This window comes from Melospiza melodia, chromosome 9 (assembly GCF_035770615.1).
Source record: "Melospiza melodia melodia isolate bMelMel2 chromosome 9, bMelMel2.pri, whole genome shotgun sequence".
NCBI classification, from domain to species: Eukaryota; Metazoa; Chordata; class Aves; order Passeriformes; family Passerellidae; genus Melospiza; species Melospiza melodia.
Genome location: NC_086202.1, coordinates 28262351 through 28272317, shown reverse-complemented (window position 1 = coordinate 28272317; position 9967 = coordinate 28262351). Strand labels below are relative to the sequence as shown.

The 9967-nt window shown below is 44.6% G+C and overlaps 1 protein-coding gene across 1 annotated transcript; it reads right to left on the bottom strand.

Moving 5' to 3' along the window:
• Positions 1–1683: 1683 nt before the first annotated feature.
• On the bottom strand, positions 1684–9621 carry LOC134422133 (protein NDNF-like). Its single transcript, XM_063164009.1, has 4 exons — positions 8971–9621; positions 6783–6978; positions 4934–5058; positions 1684–3960 (listed from the first exon to the last, which is right to left on the bottom strand). The coding sequence occupies exons 2-4, from the start codon at positions 6968–6970 to the stop codon at positions 2609–2611; spliced, it is 1665 nt and encodes a 554-aa protein (XP_063020079.1). The 5' UTR covers positions 6971–6978; positions 8971–9621; the 3' UTR covers positions 1684–2608.
• Between the last annotated feature and the right edge of the window lie 346 nt (positions 9622–9967).

Below are 9967 nucleotides of genomic sequence, written 5' to 3'. Positions count from 1 at the left end.
ATCACAGTGGAAAGATCAGTGGAGAGGAACATGCCCTGCTGCTCCTGGGCTCTGTTTCAGAGCATGGCTGGCTGCCCGCATGAGCACAGTGGGCTCTGCCTGGAGGGCAGGTACCTGCCCTGCTGTGTCAGAGGTGATGAGCTGTGACAGAACAGCATGTTCCTCTCTACAGCCCAGTTCTGCTGAGTGCTCAGAGGGGGCCTTGGCTGATGGAGGGGCTGGTGAGTGTGGGAGCAAGCTCCTCCTGTGAGTGAGGGATGGCATCAGCCCTCCCAGCAGCACCAGTGCTCCCTGCCCTGCCTGGCTCCCAGCCTGGGCTCCAGGACCAGCAAGTTGGGCTCTGCAGAGCTTCCCACTGGGCTCCACCTTAGTGGGGCAGTGGCTAGGGGGAGGAGGAGTAAAGAGCAAATGGTGAATCTGGGAAGAAGAGACTCTCCTGGCTCTTTTCCAAGTCCCTCTGAAATAGCTGTTGTCCTCCAAACCTGAACTCCTTCCTTGCAGGTTCTTAACTGTTGCACTTGGTGCAACTCTGAGCCTTTGCTTCTATGCTGCCTCTGCCCTATTTCAGGCTCTCCTTCTAACCCTTCCTCAAGTCTCTTGACTACAGCCCTAAACCAGGATATTGCTGAGAAGCCCAAGGCCAGTTCCATTTTCTACTTTAGTAGAAACACTGGTGCTGGTCGAGGTGCCAACGTATCTTCTTCCAAAAGACTTTTGTGGCATTTCTGCATAGAGGGTAAAAGCAAGGGTTAATGCTCTGCCAGACTGACAGCAGGGGATTAAGAATATATTGAATCTGCAGTTAGACAGGTCTTCCTGTTCCTCTATTATAGTTATGGTTGTTATTACAGTCAGTTGTAGGGCATCTGAGTGAAATTAATCCACAATATAAGTGCCTGAAATTGAGAAGGAAGGCAGAAAACACTGAGAATTCCAAGTAGAGATGACCTCTGTTGCTCTCTGAGCTCAGACTATTTTTGGCAGGAGGCAAATGAAGCGAGGGCCTGCCTTGGAATGAAGGCAGAGCAGCTGCCAGCCCCTGTAATTAGCCAAAAGGCTGTGGAGTGTGGGCAGGAGGCTGCAGAGCACGTGGCTCCTGCTGTGGCCCTGCTCAGTCCAGAGCAATGCCTGCAGGAATGCAAAGCCCAGCCAAGCCCAGACACTGCAGCTGATCCCTGGGGAGCCCTGAGCCCCTCATCTGGGGCTGAGCAGGCACAGAGTGCCCTGGACAGGGTGCACAGGGGCAGAGTCTTTGGAGCAGGAGATACAACCCTGGTCCTGCACATGGGACTGATTCTGTCCTTACCAAGGGCCTCCAAACACACTCGGATGGAATAATGGCTCAGAGTAAACTGGGACTTTGGTGACCCTGAATTGCAAGAGAATGACTCAAATACACAATAATGGATTTAATCATTTATGTATGTGCTTAGTGTAATTGTAGAGGAAAAAGTATTACTACAGGCAAGATTTCTCTGGCACCCTCTTGGTTAGTGAAGCTATTGTATCTGTTTATATGTAAATTACAGGCCTGCCAACAGCCTACACATAAAATACTTTCTACTGATAACTGAAAATGAACCTAAGGGAGTTCATGAAGACTTAATTGTCTTTTTTTTTTTTTTTTTTTACACTGTCTCATGTCATATATGGAAGGTAATCAAGGAAATAAGACAACCAAAATGTGTTTGTCAGAATTTTTACTACAAATATTTTCCTTCCATGATATTTAGCAGGAAAACCACATCAAATTTTTCTCAAAGCAATGCATTCATTGAGATAGGCTGGCTTAAAGATGCAAAGAATGGATATATTACAGTCAGGAATCACAGAGTCACAGAAATGGGCTTGATATCAGAGGCTATAGATGATAAATCTTTCAATGGCAAGATTCCTCAATTGCTGTTTTCCTCCAGGGGCAGTAGCACAGCTGTGTATTTGTCCACTCCTGAGAAAAGCCAGATCCAGAGCCAGTTCCTGGCCTGAATTTTGTATGTTTCTACCCAAGCACAGTTTCTCTGCAGGAATGAAACCAAGCAAACATGCAGGTAATAGGGGGAGATGTAGTTCAGCCTGCTTTACTCAATGTGTGGAGCTATACATCAGTTCCTCTGCTTTTTCAATTTATTTTTGTCTCCTTTCTTGTTCAAGCAGAGAGGAATCTGTTGAAGAGCAGTCTGATTTGTGAGGTCTCTCAGTTCCTCATTAGCTGCATGAGTTACAGAAAGTGGAAAACTCTCTGGGACTTGGGAAATGATGTGTGCATCATGTGAGGCATTTCCCCATCACTTCTGTGCTGGATTTCAAAAACATTTTAGGTAACCAGTCTATTTCTCATGAGTACTCTTGGGTTATTTTATTTCCATGTGTGTGAGTGTTTCACAACTCTGTTTTTAATGTTTGAATGAGACAAGGAAAGAAAAAATGCTCCCCACCTTACACAGGAGAGAAGATGTATAATCACCTAAGATGTGTTTTGCTGTAGAATCTTTTAGCTTTAAATTTCTTGTTTGTCAGCATAGTTCAAACTGCAGGGGCTCTGATTTGGATTGGAGTAGATTTTGATAGTACCTGCTTTCACTCACTTGAAAACTTTCATTCAAAACCTTCAACACTTTTTCCTGGTCTTCACAACTTTGCTGTGATATCTGACAGGGATGCCAGATGGCCCAAAGAGATAAACATCAAACAAGTAGAGTGTCCCTGCTTCCAGCCCTTTGATGGTCTCTGTGGTGACTGCTCTCTGGAGGTTCAGGTCATAGAAGTACTTGCACAGCACTTTCTCTGATTTGTGCCGAGATTCAGGCCCAGAGCACCTGTCTGCACTCTGCAGCTCCCTCCAGATCTCACCCTCCTCAATCCTTTTCCTGTACACACAGTACTTGCTCTCCTCTTGTGTTCCCAGCCAGGCAATGGTCACAGACCTGCATGTCCTCAGTTTACTGAAGGATTTGATCTTTAAGCTCTCTGGAAGAAGTGGGAATAAGGGCTTGTGGAAATGGGGGGATGCCAGTACCTTCACAGAAGAGTTAGACTCCTCTGTGGACCTCAGCTGCACCGAATAGATGTCCAGCAGCTTTCCCTTCAGGGAGAAATACTTCAGCCCAGAGAGGTTTTCTGATGCCACTGTTCTGCCGTTCCTTGTTATGTGAACCCGTATTTGGCCCCGACACAACTGAAAGGTGAAGTGGATTTTCTTGTGCCTTGCCTGGTACTGCAGACTGTAGAATTTCTGCTTTTTCCCATCCAGGACCACATGAACCACTTTGCCATCTTTCAGCTCTGTCACCTTCGGCTCAGGTTCTTCCAGGGTCCTGGCGAATGTCCCGGTGTACGCGGCGCTGGCGTTGGTGAGGAGGTTGACAATAAAAACATCAAAGTAATACTGAGTGTTGGGGCTGAGGTTGGGCACTGTGTAGGTGTTCTTGGTGCCCATGCACACCTGCCTGACTTCCCCACTGCTCACTTTGTTGATGATGCTTAGTTCACTGTTGGACAGTATCATCACCTGCTGTGGCTCCAGAAGATATGGAGAGAGGGATAGAGCTACTGTGGGTGGCAGCTTCATTCCAGAGGATCTGATGGCTGTCTCAGCAGCACACAAGCTCTTGTAGTTGTGCTTTTCATTGACCAGGAGGCAATACTGGATGCCCTCGCTGTGCTGCAGGACAGAAGGGCTGTGTTTCCAGGCCAGGGTCACTGTTGTGTGCCCGATGCCGATGACATCGATGCGTGGATCCCCTGGGAGCTCTGGGTACAGGTGCCCAGACGTGGTGTCACTGGTTAGGTACACAGTGATGTGTGTGTCCCTCTCTGTGGACAGGAACTCCAGCAGGTACAGGGCAGAATGGGAAGACATTCCCATGTAAGTCTCTACAGAATTTCCCTTGTAGTTGAAGATAGTGGACACCAGGCTTGAAGCCTTGTGAGATTTGGAGACCTCTTGTGTATCATGGTCACCTGCAGGGAAAAGGCAGACTTGTAACTTCTGCTTTAAAAGATGTGAAATAAAGCACATCATGCAAGTTTCACTGTTAGGGAACATTATATTTTCTTCTTGAAAGCAGCAATTATAACTAAAAATATGTTTTAGTTAAAATATGTTGCTACTGGCAATTTATTAAATTAAAATTTGAGAAGCTTTTATTTTAGCAGTGCAGCTGTAGAATTATGTTTTCAAAAATACTGTAATTATGAAACCACAACTTGCAAAAGCTTGGCTTGTATCATGCCTGATGCCCCTACAATTTTCTTCTGTTTGCTATCTCTGAGGGTACTTTAGGAGACTCATTATTTCTATGCTAGGCTTTTTTCTTTGGGTTAGTTTTAGCCCATTGTCTCATGAAGAGGGAAAACTTAACAATTCAAAGGAGTGTAATTTGAACTCCTATGTCAGGTGTACCTGCTTGACGGGTCAGAACTTGTTAATGGCAGCCTTTAGATTTTTACTTTGAAAAATTAATGTGAAAAATCATGCAAGAGAAAGGAATTGCCTTTAAGGCAATGTAGTAGCCACTGCCATGGCAGATGTGGCTAGAATAAATGGCTAAATCTTGTCTGCTTCATGTGGGGAGCAAATAGTTGTCTCAAGTGACCCAAGCCACAGAAAAATAACTGAGGCAGCAGAGGGAAATTCGGCCCAGTACCAAGAGCTTATGAAGTTGCTCTGTTTGTGCAGCCTGGAAGACCTGCAGTTGTTCCCAAATATTCACCTTAGATGTAGACATTTTAATATCTAATCCTTAATTTATTTGTGTTGAGGTCAGGATCTGATGGGTTTCCATGTTTTACCCATGGAGACTGGGTCAGTCCATGACAATTTAAAGAAGGGAACCAAAAAGTGTATAGGTTTGTGGGAAATTTCCTGTAACACACTTATCCATGAGTAACTTGTGCTTTCTCTGCCTCTGCTTGGGCAGCCTGAAGGCCTTACCTGGTGCTGCTTTTCCTGGTGGAGGCTTGTACACCAGTATGCTCCACTCAATGGGAACATCACAGGGAGTCACTGTTATGGAGAAGGGGGCAAGGGCCCTGCCCTCTTCCAAAACAAAGTAGTACCTGTGAATGTGAACAGAAATAGAGACAATGCATCAGGGAGTTCAGGTTTGCCCAAAACTCTTTGTAATCAGCCATTCTGACATGGGTCACTTTGCTCTGGGTAGAAATGACTGTTCTCTGAGGTGCATGCACACAAAGGGATGATGAGTGTCTGCAGTCTTCAGCTGTGGCAAGAAAACAGGCTCTGAGGTATTTATTTTTAATCCACATGTATTTGCTGAAATTTTATCCACTTAAGGCAATATTTTTCCCTCTGAATTTTTTTTCCCATGCTTTAGGTGAACATTGTATCTCATTCTTAGCTGGTTATTTTGGATGATGGATGTGATTTGCCTGTTGCAAGTTGTGTCTTGATTGCCTTTGTATCAGAGGCTGCTATGCATGAGCACCACAGAGTGTCATCAGTCTCTTTGGTCAGGTTTTGATTCCTGCCTTGAAAAAGCCCAACCTCCTGCCTTGCTCTGTTTTTTTTTTGGTGGTTTTTTTTTTTTTTTTTTTGGTTTTTTTTTTTTTTTTTTATAGAGGCTGTACAATGTTTGGACTTGGCCATAAAATGTTTGGATGGGTGCCTCCCTCTGCACTTTAATGAAGGCAATTGGCAATCCAAGGGTTTTTTTGTTGTTCCCCAATGAGACAAGCACAGCCCCTATGGACAGACCCTGTCAGCCTGGAGATGTGGCTTACTTTTAGGGCATGGCTTCTGGGCCAGAGTGGAGCTTCCCTGGAATCAGTTCCACATTCTTGAGTCTTTTACTCTCAGCCAAAACTTGTCATTGCTTGTCTTCCCCTTTGGATGACTGAGGTTCAGAAAAACCTTCCTGATCATGCTAAACCACTTCCTAATTGCCATCTCAGTGTTATGCCACAAGAGCATAGAAAAACTCCCTTTTCATTGTTTCAACACCCCTGTTCTTTAACTAGGAGAGCTCCTAGTCCTGCTCTTGTGAGCATGGTCACGTTATGTAACATGTGCCACGTTGCAGTTTGTCTGTGCAGTGCACATGAAGGCTCAGCAATCTGGCTCAACCTCTGCTCCATGGCCACTCGGGTGTGTGTCAAAATCTGTGTTTGCTGGGCTCTGTCCAAAGTGCATCTCTTCCCAAACAAGCAGATTGATCTTTGCTACCCAGATGCAGTGCCAGTTGTAATATCTAGATCACCTACATATCTGGGTATGGCAGAAGACTTTTCAGATATTTTGGGAAGGTGAAGAATGTGGAATTTTCACATGCAAAGCACTTTTGATCTTAGCTGGTTGTACTGCCATTCAGCAAGAACACTTTTAGTGTGCAGGACAGTGGCAGATTTCCTGATAAGATGTCTGTGCAGGTATGCTATTGATTTTGGGTAGTAGATTTGCTAGGTAAAATGTTTGTATCTCACCATGAATGTAGGATGGCTGCAGTTTGCAGAGCTGAAATTGGGCTGTTTGTCACGCAGCTGTTTGCTGCTGGAGCCCACCCATCCTGTATCAGTTCTGCTGCTGCTCTGACAGCTCGGAAAGCTGCTGAAATGTGTACAGCAATCTAAATTTCATCTCAGAGATTCATTCCAGATTGTGGGCAGTGTGATGACCCTTGAGGAGTGGGGCATTTTTCTGGCACTTCAGTGTGCACTGCTAGAGCCCTGCAGGTACACAGGGGTTCTTGGCTTATCCTGGTAGTCTACAATTCCCAGTGACACGGGGATGTCTCTGAGAACAGGAGGGGCTGATTTGCTCTTACCTTTTGGGGATATCCTTCAGCAGGTGAATTGTAGTTTCCTTACCATCTGCAAGTATCAAGGAGTGGTAGAAATCGAAGAGGTTGCTCTTGAAGCTCTGTTGGGAGCTGCTGGTGGGTGCTTTTATGGAATGGCACAAACAAGATGCCATGAGAAGATGGAGAGGAAGATAAAGCCAGAGCCAGGACATCTTCAGTACTGCAAAGTGAGATAACAAAAGTGAACAGAGAAAGTAATGTGACCCTCTCTTTCTGTGCCTTTCCTGGTATTTGTTATAATGCCAGCAAGCCAGGCATTCAAATAGTGCTAATCTCCATTTTGCTGAATTCTTTAAAATTTACAGAAATATTCCTCAGAGGATCTCTCAGCAAAGATTTAATTGCAGAAATTGCTATGGAGTCTTTGATTAGAGGGGGGAAAAATGTAGTCAATGCAGCACAAGCGCACCATGACAATTATTAAAAAAAATTATTTTACTGCTGTCAAAATGAGTAGAAAATCACATTTAGAAGAATTTTTTCTGGTTTGTGATGTTCAGTTACTAAATTTCAAGGCTGAGCTATTTGTAATGGAACTGTCCCTTTAAAACTCTCAGGAGGTCCCTGTGTCCCAAACCCTGCTTCTGCTGTTCTGTCAGAGATCACTGCATTTTTGTTTTGTCCACTGGGGCAGTAGGCATGTGTAGATAAGAGGATCACTGTAACTTATCCAGAGCTGTGTAAGATGCTGTTTGGTCAAAGGTGGAGAATCTTGGATAAGAATCCCTGAACTGGTGCTTAGATCTTAAGCTCTGTGGATCTCATTTGGAAGAAAGCTTTATCACTGTAGGGCAATAATCTTGTTCTTAGATTTTTGTGTTGCCTATCATTCTCATACTTGCATCACTTCCAGCCTGTCTCAGCATTTGCTGCTCACTGGAGCTATAACAACTGTCTTGTAGGGCAAGAAATTTTTAAAAAATCACTTATTTTCCAACAGGCTTTATTATCAGCTTGGAATCTATGAAAAAAAAAAGTACTAAACCAGTCCCCAGCAAATACAGATGTTATTTAAACTGCTGTGTGCATTGCCCAGAGCTGCACAGAGGAGGAGGCTCCAGTTAGCACAGGAAACTTTGGCAGTGCAGTTATTGACTATAACTTACAGCTCCTTTGTCTGCCATGGTCAGTTTCAGAAAGTGTGAAAGTGAAAGGAGCAGAGACCCTCAATACAGGTGCCAGTTGTAGCTCAGGGATTTGGAAAGCAGAGGGAGCTCTGTGTGCAAGATCCCTTTTTTGAGGAAAAAGCAGCCTATTGCATCTTACAAACAGCAAGGAGTAAAGATGCTGGTTACATCTGATTATTGGCTGGTGAGGGGAGAAAGCACACAGGACAAAGTCTAATTCTTTGTAATTTTTATTTCTTTCTGAGATCAGCTCTTTCCCCACAGTGCCTGTAAAAGTGTGGAAGATTTTAGGCAGTCAAATCTCCAGTTCAGCATGCCCTCTGTCCATTGCAGTTAAAGTGACTTTATAAAAGGACTCCTTCCTTTAAAAATCCATTTCAAACATACATTTAAATACAGCATTGACTAAATCTATAGGTTTTTATGTACAAAATCTGTAATTCCCATAGTCAAGCACATCTTCAGTATCAGTGAGATGATTATGGAAATTATGTTTACCAAGTCATCTGAATGTCCCTCTCAAAATCCAGAAAAGTTGGTTTATTCTCTGCCTGCTTGTACTATTTTAGCACTTGGTTGAATGCAGGCTTAAACACCATCTGAACAAGTTGAAAGAATAGATAAGATTTCCATATCAATTCCATTTTAATGCTCTTATAATAGAGCTTTTCCTTATGACTCTGAGTCACTTTGCCACTTGGTTATTCCTCTAGTCTAATTATAGCTTACAGTAGTTAAATAGAACCCCAAATATTTTGCTTTACCTTTGACAGTGGAATCTGAGTGGCTCTGTGCTTTGGAGGGGATTTAGAACAAGTCTTTCTGCTGCTTAAATGACAGGATCTTGCAAACCACAGCAGCTCAGCTTTTCTTGTCCAGGAAAACAAACAAACCAAGTGATCAACAAACCTATAATCAGCTTATCCCAAAGAGAGCATCATCCCAAAGGCTATTTTCACTCAATTACACAAACAATATATTCTCAGACTATTGGAAATATGTTACACAAAAAATACTGTACTTACCTATTTTGTTCCTGGCTAGATGATCCTCAGACCACTCGGTTTCTTTGCCAAAAAAGCAGAAAAGAACACAGACTTTTCAGATCTCTGTAGGCAGATGAAAATCAAAACTGTGCAACCAGTTTAACAAGACAGAACTGATTTTTCCATATGGCTCCTGAACAGACATAGCAACTGAAATGCTTGCGGTCCTTCACGAAAAGTAAAAAAAAAAAAACAAATGGGATTTTGGTGCTTCCTTCAGTGGGGTGTTTTCAGAGGTTGTTTTAAACTTGCCCAGCTGTGCAGTCTCCCAGGTGCTGGTTGCTGTCCCCCCAGTTCCTGGGCTGTGCTGCCTGCAGAGCCCAGGAGCTGCTCGTGCACCGAGTGTCAGCCAGGCTGCTCCTGCAGCCTAATCCAGCCCTGCCTGCCCGGGGAGCAGCTCTGTGAGCAGGGGGGGTGATGCAGACAGGAGCAAACACTGTTAACCCTTGTCAGCCCTTAATCCAAGCCAGCCAGGGGTGCCCCAGTCACCTCCAGAGCACAGCTTTTGTGTTAGCAGCCTGATGGCCCTCCCAAGGAGTGTGTGATGTCCCTGCCCTCAGCCCTGCAGGAGCTCCAGGTGATTCCAGGTGTGCTGAGTTTCTCCTGGGGTGCTTTATGGGCCCAACAAGTGCTGACCTAAAGCAGGGAAGGCAACAAAAAAAAGCTGCAAGGGAGAGAATGCTCTGTGTTTTTAAAGCAGACTGGAATTAGCAACCCTTTGAAGGCTGTCAGAAATCTCCTGAATAGAGCTGAGCGGTTTTCTTGGCTTAGAGAGGCTGTGTAAGAAAGAAACTCTGAAAGTGTCTGGAGCATTTCTGTGGCTCAGGGAGGAGGCAGCAAAAGGGTGCATGGGAAGAGGCTCACAGCAAGCCAAGCACTTGCTTGTTGGGGCTACAAAGCAGTTGTAGCAAAGCCATGGTTCTTTTCAGGCCACTCCTGCTGAGTGAGAGCAGTGCATGGCCAGCATTCACAGGCT

What these genes read in the sequence shown, in the direction of transcription:
- LOC134422133 (XM_063164009.1), bottom strand. Translation starts at nt 6,970, where the DNA reads ATGTCCTGGCTCTGGCTTTATCTTCCTCTCCATCTTCTCATGGCATCT. An exon ending in CTGAAGGATATCCCCAAAAG is followed by an intron (nt 5,059 to 6,782) that starts GTAAGAGCAAAT and finishes TCACATTCACAG; the next exon opens with GTACTACTTTGTTTTGGAAG. An exon ending in ACCAGGAAAAGCAGCACCAG is followed by an intron (nt 3,961 to 4,933) that starts GTAAGGCCTTCA and finishes TTTTCCCTGCAG; the next exon opens with GTGACCATGATACACAAGAG.